The sequence below is a fragment of the Mustela putorius genome, unplaced genomic scaffold, assembly GCF_011764305.1.
Source record: "Mustela putorius furo isolate JIRA1106 unplaced genomic scaffold, ASM1176430v1.1 tig00000430_pilon_pilon_pilon, whole genome shotgun sequence".
NCBI classification, from domain to species: domain Eukaryota; kingdom Metazoa; phylum Chordata; class Mammalia; order Carnivora; family Mustelidae; genus Mustela; species Mustela putorius.
This window is the reverse complement of record NW_025421377.1, coordinates 22,347,167-22,367,714: the sequence shown is the minus strand read 5'-3', so window position 1 is coordinate 22,367,714 and position 20,548 is coordinate 22,347,167. Positions and strand designations below refer to the sequence as shown.

Sequence of the window (20,548 nt, the reverse complement as noted above, 5' to 3'; positions counted from 1 at the left end):
ATAGAAAAACATATACATATAAAATATGATCTGTCAACTATGTCTTGCCATTATCCTGTGCTATGTTACTCAGCAGTTTAGTGGAAGCAAGCCTTTAATTGTATAAGGACCTGTTCTTAATGGAGTTGAACAAAGACTTTGAACTGGAAGAAACCTTAGAAATGATCCCTAGAACTTCGTCTCAAAGATCCATCACTGGTCTCTGGGAAATTGAATACACCCTTATTTATTTATTTATTTATTTATTTATGTTAAGGGGTTTTTTTTGTTTTTTTTTTTTTTTAGAGAGAGAGCACCAGCAGGGGGAGTGGCAGAGGGAGAAGGAGAAGCAGACTCCCCACTGAGCAGGGAGCCTGATATGGGGCTCAGTCCCAGAACCCTGAGACCATGATCTAAGCCGAAGACGGACTCTAGCTATCTGAGATACTTAAGTGCCCCAAACCTCTTTTTTTTTTTTTTTTCTTTCAAATGAGAAGAATGAAGAGGATACTCTAATGTTTTGGGCTAGGGTTTCTTGAGGAAAGACTCCATGTGTCGTCCTAGTATGTTTCCCTAGGGTCACCTAGCACAATTGAATGTGGTTGGTACTTAGTGAATATTTATTAGAATGAAGAAGATGATAAACACAAGGTCACAGTGAATTAATGTCAATCCTCAAGCCTTTCCTTTTGCCAGCTAACAACCCAGTGTACAAAAGTTTAAAAAAACTTATTCTTGGGACGCCTGAGTGGCTTAGTCGGTTAAGCATCTGCCTTTGCGGGGAAGGGGTGCGGGAGAAAAAGGGAAAGCCTCTGCCTTTGGCTCAGGTCATGATCCTGGGGTCCTGGGACCCAGTCCCGCACCAGGCTTCTTGCTTGTCAGGCAGTCTGCTTCTCCCTCTGCCACTCCTCCTACTTATGTGAGTGCTCACTCTCTGTCTTTGATAAACGAGTAAATAAAATCTTAAGAAAACCAAAACAACTTATTCTTACATAATATACATCATGTGCCAGGCAGTATTGTAAACAGTTTACATGAATTAACCCATTTAATTAGAATAATTCTGTGATACAGGTATTAATATTATCCCCATTTTAAGATGGAGAAAGCGAAGCACAGAAGGCTTAAGTAACTTATACAAAGCCACATAACTGTTAAATGTAGAGCTGCCATGCAAATCTAGGTCGTTTGGATCTGGAGTCTGTGCTCATAATCATTTCATTGTTCTGTCTCTTAAATAAGTTATTTATGAGTCATAACTGCTTTTCCTAACCTGGTTCTAACCTTCATTCCATACAGCCATATCACAAACCTTTGAGATACCTATTGTGATCCTTCTTTATGCCAGGCACTGTGTTTAAATACTAAAACAAGGGTAGCGGTTCATACATAGCACCTATCTTGAAAGGATTTTCAGTCTTACAATTTTTCATAAACATCGATTTGTAAAAATTATGCTATGATACTGTTTAATATAGCTGAATCTTCTTTACTGTTATTGATTAAAGCTCCCTTTAATCTGCCTAATTATTAAGTTTTCCAGAAACATAGTTGGTCAGCTATATACATTTATCAGTGTTTTAGTGTTTTTTTTGCTTCTATTAAGATATAGGTGGAGGCCAGGCAAAAATCAAATTGTATTTTAAAGCTTGTCTAATTTAATATGCTTAATAATTGTTGTGTATATTTATTATTCTACCCTCTCAGATTTTTGCTCTGCAAAAAATAGGAATGTCTCGTTTTCAGACATATGTTACGTACTTCGTTCGTGCGGTATCGTTGTTGATGATTCCAGTTGCCGCAACGGTACCTTCGGTGAGTAAGCAGCCACACTGTGTGTAGCATGTGCTCAGTCCTCTCTGTGCTTAACGTAGACTGGCTAGGTCTCTGTGTCTTCTGTTGAGCTGCCTTTGACTGCTAAATCCCTTCCTGGTCTACGAGTTTCTGTAGTAGTTACTATTACCAAGTGACACTTGGTATTTCTTGGGCTTAGATAATCTTCCTTTGTGTGAATGTGAGTTAACTCGTCTCCTTTTTCTTTCTTCCTTTCTTTTTTTCATCTTGCATGGCACTGTAAACATAGTATTTGTTCTGTTTGGTTAGTTGAAATATTGAATTCTTACTGTCTGCATAGACTGGGCCAAGGAATTTAGCTCTTAAAAAAGAAACAAAACGTTGTGCCAAGTCCATACGGGTTCGTATGTAATCTTGTTTAACCTCATAACAATGCAGTGAGGTAAGTACACCTGCCCCCATTTGTATGTCATTATACTTTGGTAGAATTAGAAAAAAAAATACTGAGGTTTGCAGTTATTTCATATTTTTAGCCTTTTGCTTATTTCCCAATGATACTTAGTGCAAAGAGGGCAAAAGCTGTCTTAGGTATTATATCTGTCTTTTCTCAGGGCCAGACATAGACCATGAAGTAGAATTCATTTGTCGGGGATAGTTAGTGCTCTGTCAGCATATATCAAAGTACTTCGTTGTCTTGGGAATCTGCAACAGTGCATTTTCAGCATCAAAAATATATTTTTGAAACTGTCCCTTGAACATAATACTGCCACTAATCCTGTGTAAAATAAGTAAGTTTCCGCATTTCTAAAGGAGACCTCATAATGTCTGTGAGAACTAATAAAATAGCATCAAGTGCTTATTATAGTACTTTCCATGTAACAGTAATATTGCTGTAAAATACCCTGTGAAGAAGGAACAGTACAGGTTCACTGCATGTCTGGGGAGAAATCATACCAGTGGTAACTGAGGAAACTGCCTGAGCAGATAAAATAGGAGCAGTGAATTTTCAGTGAGGGATTGGGTTTAAAGTGAGTACCAGAGATCTCAAAAGTAGTGTCTGAAATACGTCAAAGTTTATTCCCCCAAATACAGGAAATTCAGAGTTTGGCAGTTTAGTGTAGAACTGATGTAGCAGCTGCATGAAGACATGTGAGGAAGCGGACTGCCCCTTTCATTCCGCTCCACCATCCACAGCCGGTCTTTCCTGTCCTCGAGGCCACAGCTGGTCACGATGGCTGCTGGAGCTCATCTTGCTGGAATGGTGAAAGGGAGCTTCAAGTGCCATTAGCCCCTTTAAAGAGCCTTGCCAGATGTCACACCAAACACTCGTGCTCACATCCTAGTTATTTGGGCCACAGCCGGTTGCAGAAGATACTGAGAATTAGTCTTTTTTTTTTTTTTTTTTGATAGCAGTATACCCAGCTTAAAATGAGAATTTTATTACTAAGAAAGAAGAAGGATTCTTAGTAGGCAGTTTGTAGTTTACCATAGTTGGTTTCAGAGTACTTTTTGCATACGGGATAAGTCAGATGATGAGGATGATATTGGTTAATCCTCATTCAATATTGACTTTGTGTCAGGCACTATTTTAAAAGGTTTACATGTAATAGCTCATTTAATTCATCCAGTGGGCACTGAAATAGGTGCTATTACAATTTCCACTTTAGTGTTTAGGACACTGAGACACAGGGAGGGTAAGAAGCTCACTCAAGGTCAACTCATCCATTACCTGATGCTTAATATCACGCAGGTATCTCAGGCACATCCAGAGGGTTTGGCTCCTGCCTGTAACTGATATGCTAATCTGCTTTGAGGCTGTGGTACCTTCTGCCCCCCAAAATTTGCTTTGGAACAAATGCAAGTCTTTAATATGGGCCACCTTCTGTTCTGACCTGTCTGTGTGAGTTACCTCCCTTTTTCCTCACAGCAGCCTTCTGAGGCGGGGATAGTTCAATCACCATTTTATAGATGAGGAGACTGAAGCAGAAGGAAAATAACTTCCCTCCAGTCAAATAAATGGGATTCCCATTCAGGCAGTTCAGCTCCAGGACCTGGACTCACCCACCCCAGGCTCCTGCCTCTGGGGCCTGATCACATTCTGATGCCAGAGAAAAGTTGGCAACACATGCAGGTATGGGAGGATCTTGAGAGGCTCCAGAATGTCCTCAGTAACCTAAATAAATCACTCTGAATGGGAATACAAAAGAAGTTGAAGATAATGTTGAGACTGTCTCTGAAAAAGGCAAAGGGAATGCCTTCCCGACTAAGAAACCAATTACTGGGAAATTCGGGGGTGATAAACCACTGTGTGGAGAACAGTGGGGTCTAGGGAGCCTAAATGGCTGTGCCCCCAGTGCCCTACCTCCAGTATAGCAGCTTGTCAGGACTCTTGGTGTGGGAAAAGGGTGCTTTCTTGCCGAAGAGGAGAGGGGAGATCTCTCTCGAGCCTCTGCCCGAGCGCTGCTGTCTGTCCTCGGCTTTCCTATTGTGAAAAGCTCTCCTGCTGCTTTCTTTTCACTTTTTCGCCCTTTCAGCCTTCTTTCTACCTATCAGAATCATCACAGGTATCCGGTAGCTGCCACAGTCCCGTGCCGTCCTGGCCCACGGCTGCTTCCCCACATTGTCATTTTCTCCTGTCCTGCGTGCCAGTGTGTGGACATCGGTGCCCTTGGCGAGTTGAGAGGTGCTGACATTCACGCGCTTTCTTTTTCTAGTCGATCGTGCTGTACTGGCTCTGCTCCAGCCTCCTGGGCCTTTCGCAGAACTTGCTGCTGCGCTCTCCCAGGTTTCGTCGCCTTTGCCGGATACCGTTGACCAAGTCCGATTCAGACACCCCTTATAAGGACCTCTTGGCTGCCTTTTACACCAAGTTCATTTCAAGAAAATGACGTGCTTTCCATTAATTTTGAAAAAATTGCAAGTGTCACTATCACAGTATATTTACGTTTACAAATTCAGATGTGATTTAATTTGTCTTTATTTAAAACCGTGAATTGTGTGAAGTACTGTGGGTTAAGATATAATCCAAATATATTTGACAATACCAAAAATCCTTTAAATGCTAGAAATGTATGTTTGGTTGTATCCTAAAAATACAAAAGTAGAATCAAAGTACCTTATAAAATTATAACTTGTTAGAGGGGCCAGAACTTTGGAAGACCGGATTAGATACTGAATGATGTCCGATTACACTAACTAATCTCATACATTAAAGCTTTTATAAAGAGAATACAGTGAGGTGATTCTTAAGATTTTGGAGGTGTGGAGGATCATAGACCCATTTGCTTATCTGCTAAGGCTATGGTTTTCTTTTCAGAAAACTCCTGGGACTCAGAACATGAGGCCTTCATTGATGAGCCTCTCTTCTCCCGCCCTGAGGCTTTCTGGTAATTCCTGGTTGAGAAATCTTACTCTTACTCTAATGGAACACACAATGATGAAGAGTTAATGTGTGACTCCTAAAAAAAAATGGACTTCAGATTCATGCAATAGAGGAGTCCTTATAAGAAAGTACCTAATATGGCAGGTGATGTTGCCTTTCAACCCTGCTCTGAAAGAATGTAAGAAGGGTACATTCCTTTTTCTATATCTTAAGAAGAGTGGACTAGAGTATAGCACTAAGTACTGCTAGAGCCCAGAGTAGAAAATCTTAAATGTTAAGTTTGTTTAGTCCAAGGAAGAAAACCTGAAAGTCAGCCATCTGTCACGGAGGTGATTTTATAAGCTTTATTTGGAGGGTTTGAGAATTCTAATGGGCTTAGACTATAGTAGATGGAAAAATTAATAGGTAATATAAATTGTGGATCCAGTTTTTTGCTTGTTTGATCTGAAAGGATGATAAAACTACTGCAGTTGGGATATTTCTGAATAAATTTGACAGGCATCTGAAAATATTATAAATTATAAGTTGTCATTGAGTTAGAATATGAACCTCATTTTGAGAGGCCCTGTATCCCATCTCATGTTTAACAATAAAGCAAAAACCAAAGCAGAATTAATCAGTCTCTCTTTTTTGAAAATATTTTTAATTTTTATTTATTTATTTGACAGAGAGAGAAATCACAAGTAGGCAGAGGCAGGCAGAGAAAGAGGGGGAAGCAGGCTTCCTGCCAAGCAAAGAGCCTGATGCCGGGCTCGAACCCAGGACCCTGAGATCATGACCTGGGCCTAAGGCAGAGACTTAACCCACTGAGCCACCCAGGCACCCTAATCAGTCATTTTTAATGTCTTTTAATGTTTTAAAGTCATTTAATAATATCTGTTAAATCTTAGCTGTTTGGTTGTCACCTCACCAAAAATTTAGAGATTGCAGTTGGGACCTGGTTCTCGTTTCCTGACTTCCCAGTCCTAGTCATGACTGCCCTATTGAAGTAACTATCTTTCTAATCACAGTGAAGGAATTGAAACTTATGTACAACCATTCCTCATTATTCACAAACTTTGTATTTGCTGGTTTGCCTACACACTAAAATTTTTGCGTAAGCCCCAAATCAATATAGTGCTTTTGATGTTATTCTTGAATAAACATAGAGCGGCAAAAAATCTGAGTCATTCAAAGTACATATTCCCAGATAGGTCAAATGGGGCAACACTGTGTCTTCTTGTTTCAGCTCTCCGACTGTATAATAACCAAGTGTCCTTTTCATGGTCTAGTGCCATGTTTTTTTCTCATTCTTGTGCTTTTTGTTGGTGATTTCACTATTTAAAATGGCCTCCAACTGTTGTCATCTGAAGTGCTGTCTAGTTTTCCTAGGCAAAAGAATCCTGTGATGTTCCTTAAGGAGAAAGTAATATACATAAAATAAACTTCATTCAGGCACAAATTATGATGCTGTTTGGCCATGAGTTTACCATTAATGAATCAACAATATTTTGTATTGATGGGTTGTTGAAAATTTGACAAGAGGCTCATAGGAATGTAACTCTGTAAATTCTCTGGGAGCAGTGGTTTAGTGTTGATGAATTCAGTGTTTGTGGTAATTTTATAGAATATAACTACCTCAGATAACAAGAATTGACCTTTTGGAACATGTACAATCAGGGAAGCAGAGGCAGAAATGTCTGTGCTGGTTGTATTATAGCAAAAGAGAAAAGATAATTTGAGAAAAATTGTGGCTATCTCTGGAACAAGTTGAGTCTCGCCATGTGTATCATTGGGTACTGAGTCATGTATTTTTCTCACAGTGAGTTGGAGGAAATCAGCTCTCTTCCCCCATCTTCCTCAGACTTTCTGAAAATAAGTGTGTCACTTTCTGAAAGTAAGAAATAAAGGACTGCTGTGACTTCCTTTTCCAGTACATCTCCTTTTCATGAGTGTGCTTTTACCTTGTTTACTTGGATTCCCCTCGATTTCTGAATGTACTTTCAACATCTTTTTCCAAAGGATGATTTACTTTGTTTCCTAATGCTCTCCTGTTTTCAGGCCTTTCGAATTGCTTTGAAAATAGATGCAAATTTCTTTGAAAATACAAGATCCTTCTTCCCAGATCTCAAAATAATTTCTGCTTGGGTTGAAGGTGGCTGGGATCTGTGAATACTCCTGAATAAAGAGAACTGGTACATTAGAACTGAGGTGAATCAGTCACCTGACTTCAAGCTGGTAAATATTGCTCTCCTTTCTCCAGGCAGATTTTTTAGTAAATAGCAAGTCATGTTTCTGAAAACTCCCAGGTCTGTGGTCTCTGATCTTACTTCCCCAGCATTTTGTCATAGGAGCACTTCCAGAGCCTAAGAGCCGGGGAGGTGGGTATTGGATGGGAACAAGAGGACACACACACTGTAAAGATCCCTTGGATGCTTCTCTCCTCCGCTGCTGAGGGACTGGCAGAGCTCAGTCCTGGACCCTGCAGAGTTCAGGAAGTCCTTTTTTTAATTTCAGATGGAGACCATAGTCTATTTGTCTGTCTTCCTCCTCTCTGAAAGGGAGTCTTTTTTATTTTATTTGTTTATTTTTTTAACTCCATGTGGGCCTTATTTTTGTCTCTAGGCCAGATTCACTTTTTTATATCTGTGTCTCAGCCCAAGAGTTAGGAAAAGAGACTCATTCCTGGATCAATTTATACTCTGTAATGATACTAGAGCTCAAATGTATGTTAAGAGATGGAGCTGGCATAGCCAAACAACCCAAGTTTTCCCTAGAACCCTTGTGAGAGAACACCTGAGCAGCCCTCTCTGGCCAGATGTCATAGGTGGGAAAATGAAGCTTACTTAAAAGCAAAATCCTTGATTGCCACCTTCACGGATAACCCCAGAGAGGTTTCAAAACCTCTCAGAGAAGAGAGCAAGCCTTTCTAAGGTACCTTCAGAAGCACTCAAGAACTAAAAACCAAACCCTCACATCTCAGAAGAGATACAGCCAGTTCTAGACCATAGTGGGGAAATTGTTTCTGGGGGAAAGTGGAAAAAATGAGGGCCCAAATAAACTTCAGTAATTTCTCAGTTTTGTACCTATGCTTAATTAACCCATGTGTCTTCACAGGCTCCTCCTCTGAGGATTCCAGGAATCTCTCTTTTTTGTGAGAATCACCTTTTAAATTGCTTTAATACCAGATTAAGCCCTCAAAGCAGTAGTAACTCAGATCCTAAACACAAAGAATGTCCTTTGTTTTTTCCCTGGATGATAAATGAAGTTACCACAGAACGCAAAATTTAAGATTTCAGGTATGACCAATGAGTCCATGCAAGAATTTAGGTTTCTGTGTTAAAGCTAAATGTGCCAATATGACATAAAACACGAGACTAGTTACAATAGGTCATCATTGATGCTCGCCTCTTCTGTGAGTGGATTCTACCAGGACACGAATTACCTGGAAGTAATAGGAATCCACAGAAAATTTTCTATTTGAACCTTAAGAATATATTTTAAAGTTGTAATAATTGGGATTTTCTAATTATTGTTTTTAAATACTGAATTTTGGGAAATCAAGATTTAGCTTTGGGACCTTTGAATTTGTGCAATAATAAAACCTTCTGAAATTTTGGACTTCTGTACGTGTTTCAACAAGTAAAATAGGAATTTATGCATTCATATATATTTTTAATGTATTCATATATATGAATTTTTCATCCATGAACATTCCAAGCAAACCTTAAAGACAATTTGCATGTATTCTTTGCTAATCGTATGAAATACAGAGTTACCAGGTATCTCATAATCTTTTAAGAACGTGAAAAACTAGTACTGGGATCAAGCTAATGCTAGTTGGGGGAATCCTTTATTTTATTTTATTGTCATGTTTTGTATTTTCATGATGGTAAAATTATTTTATGCTTGTATAATTCTTTTATTGTTTAAGATGTTTGTGTATCCACATATTTTTTTAAAATTTAATTCCAGTATAATTAATGTACAGTATTTTTTTTTGTTTCAGGCATACAATATAGTAATTCAACAATTCTGTTCATTTCTCAGCGCTCATCACAGCAACTGTACTCTTAATCTAATTGGGGGAATTCTTTAGACCTGTAAGCCATGGTATGATAATATGTAACATTAAGTTAGTGTAGGGATCTTAATATTACAAGATTTATAATGTCATGTCTAGAAAAAAGCAAATTAAATTTAAAAAGCTTGAAAGATCAGGATAATACTTAGCAAATTTTTAAAAATAGTGACAATATATAGAAGTACATTAATTTTAATACAAATAGAAATTAAATAATAGGTGAAGAACTAGCTTATTCAGCCAGAAAGTATGCATGTGGATTATGTATTTATAATTACATAGTCATTAAAAAATGTACGCAGATCACGTAATTGTGAAATAAGATTGTTTTCCAGATTCCAGAGATAGAGCTGTTTTGAGTATTTTACATCATCTCAAAGTACAGGAGACTCTTCCCTGACCTCCTGGTCAGAGCTTTCACACTGCTGGAACGCCAACAAACAAAGCAAACTGAAACCTCATCAAATGAGGACAATGCGGCCACAGAGAGGGAGTGATTTGGTGAACAAAGTGACTAGAGGATCGTTGGTAGAATATAGTCTAAAAGGCAAAGGAATTATTAGAAAATGTTTAACTTTATTCAGTAATTGTGTTGCTCTTATTAATATTGCAGTGTTATTTTAGAATTTATTGTTAGGTAAAATATGTGATATCTATGAGGTATCTTAGTTTTCTTTGAATGCTGTAACAACGCCCTTCATTCATGCTTCTTATGCTACCAAGGGGTGGATATTGTTGCATGTATTTGTTGGAGTTTTAAAAATATTTTTAAGTAAAAATATTTTTATGTGAACGATAAAAATATTTATCATTTCATGATACTGCCACATAGTGGAGATACAGAAGATACATTTTTTCCCCAAGTTTTTCTTCTAAGATGGCTTCAGGGATTGCCCCTGAGAAAGAAATGGGTCCCACAGAGGGTCCACTTTCCCCACAGGTCTCCACCCCCACACTCAGAAAGCCTAGCCTTCGTATCTGTTTCACCGAAGGCCTTCCACAGTCTCAGGAGCAATGCATAAGAGCATTGGGTTGACTCCCATCTGTAGGAACCACAAGACTTGGCCACAAGAGAAAGAGAAAGAAAAAGTTACCAGCTGACGAATGGTGACAAAATCCCCAAGAATCAGCTGAATCAAGAAAGTATGTTCATACAGAGGCCTTGCCTAGCTTTTAGAACAGTAACTTTTGTGGGGCGCCTGGGTGGCTCAGTGGGTTGAAGCCTCTGCCTTCAGCTCAGGTCATTTATCCCGGGCCATGGGGGCCATGGGGGTCACAGGGGTCCGGGATCGAGCCCCGCATCTTGCTCTCTGCTCAGCAGGGAGCCTGCTTCCCTTCCTCCCTCTCTGCCTGATTGTGATCTTCGTCAAATAAAATCTTTAAAGGAAAAAAAAAAACAAAACCCCAGTAACTTTTTGCTTTGCTCCTTTTAACTTGAACATGAGGGCGATATTGACACAACTATGCCAAAGGAATAGGTGCAGAGAGAAGCCTGGCCCCTTGTGTTCTACCACTGACTGCCTTCTTGACCGTCCTGTACTTTGGTAAATTTTACAAAGTAGCCTTACCTTTAATTACCTAGTCCTGTACTGCTGGTTTCATTTACTAAAATGAGGAGTTCTGGGTGTTTGGGAACAAAAGCGTTAATGGAAAAACACCTGAAGTAAAACTAAAAGTGCTCCAAGAAAATAGCTACTGAGTTATTCTATCTAAGGCAACAAAAAGAAATTTCTGTCTTGGAGAGTCTCTGCTAACTCCAGAGGGCCAAGATTTTCATGATAAAGAGGACTCCTGGAAAGCGCCCATTTCTATCTTTTCCATTTTGAGAAAACAGCACAGGTGTGCTGCTTTCTCTTTGTGTCCCTGATAAGGCAATTTACATTTGTTTTGCCTTGGCTGGGAAGGCAGCACTGTATTTAATTTAGGTCTGGTTTTCGTCTTCTGGCTAAATTGTAGCTTTCCAGGGAAACTTATAACTATGAATTATGAAATATACCTAACCATAGTCTTTTCATTGCAGCTGCATTTCTGCCGTGTCCCAATCATAGCACAAATCGTTTGAGGAATTTCTTCTAATTATAACCTCAGGCTTCCTGGCTCTTCTTTGAGTGAAGGTTGCTGCTGAGGGTAAGGAGTATTAAAAATATAAATCCTGTATCTATGAAAGAATTAACAGCTTCATATTCCATGCTGTTTAAAATTTATTATACGTGTTGCTACAGGTAAGAAATTCCCATAAAGTTTTATTATAAAAGCTTCAGTTGTGCTTGAGTTTTCAAATATAAATGGGCTATTTGGGGTCCAAATAAAAACTACGGTTCCCATTATAAATTACAGTTGCAACCAAGTATAGATTTTGAAATGAATTATCTTGTTCCTTACCCTTAACTCTCACCCACCTGATAATGTGTTATTTTACTTTAAAATACAGTTGGTCCACATTATTCACAGATTCATATTTGTGAATTTATCTGCTCACTAAAATGTATTTGTGATAATCTCATGGTGATTTTTCTGGTATTAGCAGACATACATGCTCAGAGCAGCAAAAATACAAATGGTGGGGTACCTGGCTGGCATGTGACCCTTGATCTCGGGGTGCTAAGTTCAAGCCCCAAATTGGGCATGGAGTCTACTTGAAAAAACAACAAAAACCCCCCACACTGTCCAGTGCCCACACTCAGCTGAGATCAAACAAGGTGACAGTCTGCCTTTTTGTTTCAGTTCTCATACTGTAAATAATTATCTTTCTTGTGGTCTATTTACTGCCACATTTTTCTAATTGTTATACTTTTTATTGATGATTTCTCTGTTTAAAATGGCCCCCAAACACAAGTTTGGGGAGAGAATATGTATGTTAAATAAGCTTTATTCAAGCATGAGTCACAGGGCTGTTGGCCAGGAGTTCAGTATTAATGAAACAGCAAAATATATTAAATAAGATGTCTTTAAGCAGAAGCACACACATAGGAGAAAATTTGTCTTGTTTGGTTGATGAAAATGTTACGGACACAGGCTTGCAGGAACCTAACCCTGTGTTTCCCCTAGGAACAATAGTATCTATGCCAGATGGGCAGGGCCCCGAGAGGGCCTCAGGCCCCTCTCCAAGAGGGTTCTTGGCTTTGCACAAAATAAAATTCAAGAGCAAGCCACTTGGAGCAAGGGACAAGGATTTATTAAGTATAGAAGTAAGAAAGGGGCTGCTTCACAGACAAAGTAGTGGTCTGTCCCCATAGGCAAGGAAGAGGAATCCCCCCAACCTTTGCCTCTAATGAAGGGTTTTATAAGTTGGTTTTTGTTTTTTTTTTTTTTTTTTTTTTTTTTTTAAAGATTTTATTTATTTATTTGTAAGAGAGAGAGAGAGTGAGAGCAAGCACAGGCAGACAGAGTGGAAGGCAGAGTCAGAGGGAGAAGCAGGCTCCTTGCGGAGCAAGGAACCCGATGTGGGACTCGATCCCAGGACGCTGGGATCATGACCTGAGCCGAAGGCAGCTGCTTAACCAACTGAGCCACCCAGGCGTCCCTGGTTTTTGTTTTTTAATTAGCTAACTGGATAGGGAGGGGCTTATTCTTTAACTTTGGGTTTATCACTTACATGGGGTGGTCAGTTTTTCCATTGTCTTCAGGTCATGGAATCACCCATGGGGAGCAATTTTAAGAATGTCCAGCTTTTATTACTTTCGCTGTCAGAGGGAGTGGGGTCTTGTGGTCTTTCATGAGTTGAATCCCATGACTCTTTTTATGACCTGCCGACTTTTAGGTTAAAGGTCAGCCTAAAAACCAAAATGGCGTTACTTTGGTCAACTTGTCCAAGCCTCCTTTGCCTCCTGCTTTAGTAAGGTAGTAATGAATTTGGTGTTCCCAGTGGCTTTACAGAACAAAACTACCACGAGGAATGAAAATTTTACTCTTCTTCAACCTGTGTCTGGGGTATGATATTCATATGATAGTCCAAATCGGTGTCCTCAAATTATGACACTGGGGCTAAATGCACCTCACTGCCCTTTCTTGTATAGCTTGAAAACTAAGAATAGTATTTACGTTTTTAAATACTTGAAAAAAATCAAAAGAATAATGTTTTGTGATATACAAAAATTATATAAAATTTGTATCTCAGTGCCTATAAATAGAGTTTTATTGGAACACAGCTGTGCTTATTTGTTAACCTATTTCTGTGGCTTTCACCCTTCTGCCGCAGAGCTGACTGGTTGTTACTCTGCTCGGCGCACTCTTATTTCAGTGATGCAGCTTTTACTCCACATTTAGAGTGCTCTGCCTACCGCCCTACTGTGACTTTTTGTTATTTTTTTACCAGTTCATATTCAGTCAGAATAAGAAAAGTGGACTTCAGATGTCCTGCATTTAAGGCACAGTACAGTGTGAATTATGTTATTGAATTAGATGGCAAACATTGTGTTTATTATGCAGTGACACTGCCACTGTGTTGAAAGTATACAATATATGTTGACATTACCGGGCATCATGGTATTCCCAACTTATAGAAAGTAATCGTCAGAAATATAGAAAGTTTAAAATGGGACAGTTCATCATAGCAGAATGGGTTTAAAAGAAAAACTCCAGCTAATGGAAAGTTCTTCTATATACTACCCTCAGAACACTTCTAGCCACCAAATATGTATATTTTTCCCCACAACAAGCAATTCTCCAGTTCTCTGCGGATACCAGTTGGGGGACCTACAGTTCAATTCAGTTCTGCCACAACCTGGAGTTAGCGTCAGATCCCACAGGTTAAGGGGTCAGTCTCACAGACGACTGCCCCTCCTCAGACACCAGTCTCAGGTAGTGGATCTTCAGGTTACCCACAACTTCTGTCTGACTCGGTTGCAAACTGAGGGTTCCCACAACTCTGCCTTGGCTTTGATAATATGCTAAGTAAAATGGCTCACAAAACTAAGAAATGCCCTTATGATTATCCACTGAGGATAAAACTCAGGAAAAGATGGATATGGCAGTGTATCAGGCAGGGTGCACAGCGCTCCCATTCTCAGTAGGAGGCATCATCATGTCGGCATCATTGATTAAATCATTGGCCATTCATTGGTGATTGAATCTACAGCCCTGCCCTCCTGAGAGGTCAAGGGGTCGGGCTGAAAGTTCTGAGTTGCTGCTCACCCAGTTGGTTCCCATGGCAACCAGCCCCCATTCTGTGATTATCGAGGAGATTTTTTTTTTTTTTTAAAGATTTTATTTATTTGACAGAGAGTACAAGTACAAGTAGGCAGGGCAATAGGCAGAGGAAGAAGCAGGCTCCCTGATGAAAAGAGCGCCCAGTGGAGGGGAAGAGGGGTTCAATTCCAGAACCCTGGGACCATGCCCTAAGCCTAAGGCAGAGACTTAACCCACTGAGCTCCCCAGGTGCCCCAAGAAGGGGGCAAGACTTGCCTCATTAGTATACATTTAGGTGTGGTCAAAAGGGCCTTTTTATTATGAATGACAAAACTCAGCTCCTTTAAGAGCTGTTTCAGGAGCATAGAAGGCCAAATATAACAAAAGATGCTTCTATCACTTTTCACTTAAGAAGTTACAGTGATTTTAGAAGCTCTGTGCCAGAAACCATGGATGGAGACCAAATATGTATTTATTTCATCACAGTGTCACAGGGTTTTAATTGATGAAATTGGCATTTTGCTCAGACAATAGATTATTTAAAATGGATTCTCACTGGTCAGATTAGTTGTATGAATTGGTTGAGATGTGTTTAGGACTGAGGGCATTTGGATGGGTTGAGATGTGTTTAGGAGACATGTCTACATTTAAATGATTAGGGGATAAGAATCTGGTAAATCCTCAGGGATGGACCTGAGACTTAATCTGTATAAGTATTTCTGTTCCTTCCAAGGATAACAGAAACCTGCCTGTAGTTAGTCTTCATACAAGATGGGATGAAAGCCCCTCAAGGGGAGGGATTTCTTTGAGCTCAGAGCACAGAAATATGAGCTGTTTGTGTCCACATACCTGCCTAAGGCATTGACATTAACATCAACACAAAAATTGAGGGGATTATTCTAAATAAAAAAGCTGCCCTGCTCTCCCTACCACTATAAACAAATAGGAGGCTACTGTTAGAAAAAGGGAGCAGATAGAAAGGGAGTGACCGCTTGCCTCTAGAGAGTGCGGGATTATCTACCACTGTGACATGAAGATAGAGTAGCTTTCACCAGGTGATGACAACTTGTACTTGGCAAGCCATAGACAACTGGATCTGGGTTGTTCGTGGAGCACAGGTAGGACCATCAAATCTCTTCTTAAAATATGAATACGCAGAGACCAAGTCAGTTGGGTAAGTGGTTCATGCTGGACCAGCTATCACAGCAGCCCCAACCCACAGGCATTATACAGCTAGGATGTTGCACAGAAGACAAGGGTGGCAGAGAACGTTTCCGTAAGAAGAGAGAAGACAAAAATAACACCATCTTGCAAAAGAAGCTGAGACTGAGATCCCACAGTCTCTACCCCCGTAGCGTGCCCAAAATTCCAAAATCTGAAATTGCAACCACTTATTACTTTCTTATTGGTGCTGTGGCACATTACCATAAACTTAGTGACTTAAAACCACACAAATTTATTATCTGACAAATTCTTGAGGTTAGAGATCTGAAATGGGTTCCAGAGGGCTGTGTTCCTTCTGGAGACGGTAGTCAGGAATCTGGTTTCTTAGGTTTTCCAGCTTCTGAAGGTTCCTGACCTGCCTCTCTGTGTCCACTCTATTGTTGCATCTGCTTTCCCGCTCCCCTTCCTGCCTCCCTCTTAGGAGGACTCTTGTGATTGCATTTGACCACCGTGATAACCCAGGATGATCCTCCCATCTCAAAATGCTTAGTCACATGTTCCTCAGGTCCGAGAACTTCTTGATTCAGATCTGCGGACACGAGCAGGCTTCTCTAGCTTCCACAGCACAGTGGCGGATGATCAGCAGGAGTCATTCCGTCTCTGTCTCCCTTTTTCAATCTTTAGCCACTGTTTTGCTTACAGTGATGGTGGTAGGGAGAGCAGGGCAGCTTTTTTATTCAAAGTAATCCCTCCAGTTTTTGTGTTGGATGTTAATGTCAGTGCCTTAGGCAAGGTTTGTTCTCTTCTTTGGGCAGGAGGTTATTAAAATGCCTTATCAAGATAATCCTGACCTTGATCTCTGATGCCATCTATCTCAAGGAGATTGCTTCATTCTACCACGCATACAATGAGTTTACAGTGGTCAGTTGTTTTTATGTCTGGAATGTACAAATACCATAACCTGTTTTGCCATACCTGGTGCTACACCCGAGTGGCAGATGTCGCCTCTAGTTCAGTGATGTGCTCAACAACACAGTGCCCAAGGGATAAGATGTTCATTTCTCCTGCCCCACCCCTGGCTTAATATCTCTGATACCTTGTCATTTACCCTAACGTTGTTTAATGGAAGGAGGACACACACTCAAAGATCAAAAATGGTGAGGCAGCCATGCAGCTGGTAATTCCCAGTGGCCTTATTGTTGGAGGCTACTGCATGGTTGGAGTCATGGATCAAACCAGGCCCTGACTTGTGTCTCCTTTAAAGTCCGGACATCTTGATAAGGGGTCAAGGACAGGAAAGTTGAGTGAGGAAGGGTCTGTGCTATGTGTCGTGCGCTCGCCTACGTGACTTCCCACACGCTCTCCCTACAGAAGGGAATAATGTGGTCAGGGTCATGAATTCTTAGTTAGTCCTTGTTGTTCCTATACCTCCCATAATAACCCACTCCCTGACTGATTGTCTTGCTAATGAGACAAGTGGACTAGCCGTGACTTAGCCGTGACTACCTGGCATCGCGAAGTTTGCTTGTAGTAAATGTAAACTTGTTAAAGAAACTGCGGTCATCTGACTAGATACTGATGTATTACTCCTCCTTTTCTGATCTGCCTTATCAATGATTGTAAGATGTGAAATAAAATCAGTACTGTTGGACATCATCCTCAGTGCTCCTCCTGCCCCCATCTCTTTGTCTCTTAATTTCTTTTCATCATCCTCTCTTACCCACACCTTTCCTGGTCGATTTGTCACGCTGGCCGCGACACCTTAGAGGCATGGCAACCCACACATGGACTCCATTTTCATGTTTGCTCTATATGCAGAGTTGCTGACATTGTTGATGAAGTTTTATTAAAATTCTTAGAATTTAGGTTCCCCTGAGGATAAAAGGGAATAGACCCCTCTCCCCTGAAAAAAAGCCCTGCTAAGTAGGACATTTCTTATAACCACCTCTCAAGTTTTCCTTTAATCACATAGAATAAAGCAAAGGTATTTTCTCCTATAAAACCTTTGTTAGAAGTTTGGCTTCCTTGCATGTAGGGACTGACACCAACAAAAGTATGTATGCAGATTTTACTCTCTGATTTTATGAAAAAGGTCCATGGATACAAATTCTATAGGTTTGGTATTTAAAATCAGCTCAGAATGCCACTATGGTGGGTAACATGTTCGAATGAGTGTATTAGCTGCAGGAGTCACATTGTAGGCAAAACGGTCACTTCTCTTTGGCCTGGGGAGGCTTTCCTGCATGAGCTCAGTGTCCATTTGCTCCCCCATTTACGCACAGAATGCTTGCCTTCAGGCTTCCTCCCCTAGAAGGACCAGGGTAGAGTGACTCCACTCTTCTTCCATTGCCCATGGCCACCAGGGACCATCAGGAGAGAGAAGACAAGGTGGCTACCCCGTGAAAAGGTAACCTCAAGTCAAAAGAGAGAGATTAGAAATCCAAATTTTTGAAGAAGAAAAAAAAAAAAAAACCCACCTGTAACTCCCAAATATATTATCTCTAGCTCTCTAAAGTGAATGGGACAGGGCCACTGTTTGAACAGAGGTCTTATAAGGGACTGTGTTTGTCTTTGGCTGAGGTCACACTGTCCCACATACTTCACAGGGAAATAGCATAATTGACAATTGGGAAAGTTTCAAATTGCCTCTTGGAGGTGGTCTGCTGCTTAAAGTCTCCTTTTCTTCTTCCAAAGACTTACCAAATAGAATGAAATTGTTTAGATATACCATTATGTCCATGGAATTTATGTTCCCAGGCCCTCTCTCTAGCTCAGCTGCAAAAAGAGATACAACTTCAAGATTTAGTGTTTTTCTTCCACCTAAAGTAGAGTTAACACTTTTTTTCTGAGCTAGACCTTTATTTTATTTTCTTTCCATAAGACTTATATTGATTAGTCTTTAGAGTCATTCTTTTATTTGTAGGTACATTCAGATGTTAAATGCGTACTCTCCTCTTCCCAAGACAGGTATCTTCAAACAGGTCTAAAATGGTGTCAGTTCAGTTGGTCAGAAGGGTCAGATGTGAGACCTGCCACCACCAGTTCAGTCCTTTGTGTGCTGCTGGAAGAAAGTGTTCAGAATTTCTTGCTTTCTTTTGGAAAGAAATAATGGACCTGGGGAGATATTAAATCAAAACATTCTTATCTTACTCTGTATACTGAAGAGAAAAGGTTTTCCCCCTCTCCGTCTGCGTAGACAGAAACTACCCAGAGCACAATTAGAATAAATCTTGACTCAAAAATGCTGGGCCTAAGAAGAACATTCTAACTTGTGGGGAGGAGACCGGGCGCAAACTTTTATTGAGGTTTACAGGAAGGGGCACTTGACAATTCGGTAGTTCCAAGAACTAGGCAAAGATGTTCTCCTAATAGGAGTAGCCATGTTTTGGGAAATTTGGATTTTTTTTTTAAAGATTTTATTTATTTATTTGACAGAGATCACAAGCAGGCAGAGAGGCAGGCAGAGAGAGAGGGAGAAGCAGGCTCCCTGCTAAGCAGAGAGCTTAATCCCTGGACCCTGGAATCAGGACGGGAGCTGAAGGCAGAGGTCCCAACCCACTGAGCCACCCAGGCACCCCAGGGCAATTTGGATTTTATCAAGAGGAGTGGAGAACAGTGAGGTGCCAAGACATTGGGTAGGAGGGAGTAGAGAAGAATAGTTATAGGACTCTAGAAACTTCTGAGTTCTTCAGGGTCTCTTACACTATCTTTAAGATAAAGGAAAGCAAGGATGTTTTGCAGTTGAAAAGAAGGCTATTTCATAATATTTTTACAAACATTATATATTCATTTTCTTCATAGCATGTGTACCTCTGGCAGGGACATACACATCCTTGCAGTATATTGTTGAAAAACAAGAAATAGTATCCACAATCTACCAATTCCTTTTATTTCCGTGGGAAGAAAGAATTGTTATATGGTAATGGTTGAGGGTCCCAGTGTCTCTCATAACAATAGGATGAGTCCTCTGGGAAAAGACCCATTTCTTAAATTTAGAAATGCCGCTACTACCAGTCACCACAAATACCATCACTAACATCCCTACCACTATCACTGAGCACTTGGCTCAGCAGTTAGAGCATTTTGAATTCCCAACATGAAATACTAATCTAATTTATTTTAGCCAATCTGTCCCATGCCATATTTCTATATATATCTTAATTTTGTAGGATCCCAAAATCCAGATACTCTGGCATTAATACATCATTAGTATGTTTTTTTAAGTCAGTAATTTTCTCTAATGAAGCAATTTTTTGTAGGATACTCCTTAAAAAGTGGAGGGGCTTCATATTGCTAATGTAATTTCTCTTTAACACATTTTATATCCGATTCAGTGGTTGATAAATGATGATGGATAAATTCTAATCGATCACTTGCTTCTCCATTACTTAGTTTGATCACAAGGCCTCTTTGTATTATAATGGATAGCAGCCTAATTCAATCTAACTTTTGCAAAAAGGGAATATTCACGTAGCTATAGTCTATAGGTAATGTTGGTTTCAGGCATGGGTGGTCCTGGGAGGTTAAACAATATCTTCAGGACCATTTTCCTTTTCTTCCAACTTTGCTTTCCCTTGGGTTGGCCTGATTCTTGAGTCTCAAGTGGAAAATATGGCCACTAGTAGCTCTAGGCTCATGGTATCTCTTCAGTTAGTGCTTTTTGCACTTTAAGAAAATGTGCCAGGGAAGACTTTAATAGGCTTGCAAAGTAGGTGGAATAATGGCTTCCCAAAGATGTCCACGTCCCAATTTCTAGAACCTGTGAATACGCTACCTTATATGGCAAAGGGAACTTTGAAGGTGCGATTAAGTTTTGGCTCATAAGATGGGTGAACATCCTAGAACATCCAGATGGGCCTGACCTAGTCACAGGAGGGAGGCAGGAGGTCTGCTACTAGCTCTAAAGATAGAAGAAGGGGGCCATGAATCAAGGAATGCAGAGAAAGGCAAGCAAACACACTGCCTCCTAGAAACTCCAGAAGAACACAGACCTGAGGACCCATTATAGATAACGATCTTCAGAACTATAAAATAGTAAC

The 20,548-nt window shown here is 40.2% G+C and overlaps 1 protein-coding gene across 8 annotated transcripts in view; it reads left to right on the top strand.

The window, feature by feature from the left end:
* The window catches only part of LOC101680631 (cytochrome c oxidase assembly protein COX18, mitochondrial), an 80,103-nt gene that overhangs the window by 6,043 nt on the left and 53,512 nt on the right, over positions 1-20,548 (top strand). For 6 of the 8 annotated variants that reach the window (XR_006606724.1, XR_006606723.1, XR_006606722.1 and 3 more), the window contains exon 5: positions 1,687-1,794. Coding sequence is in view for 4 of the 8 variants with exons in the window: in XM_013063420.2 (XP_012918874.1) it covers positions 1,687-1,794 (108 nt within the window). In the remaining 4 variants the exon portion in view is untranslated. Of the gene's footprint in view, positions 1-1,686; positions 1,795-4,487; positions 5,764-20,548 lie in introns of those variants that run through there. The other 2 variants (XM_004766295.3, XM_004766296.3) reach the window with 1 other exon arrangement.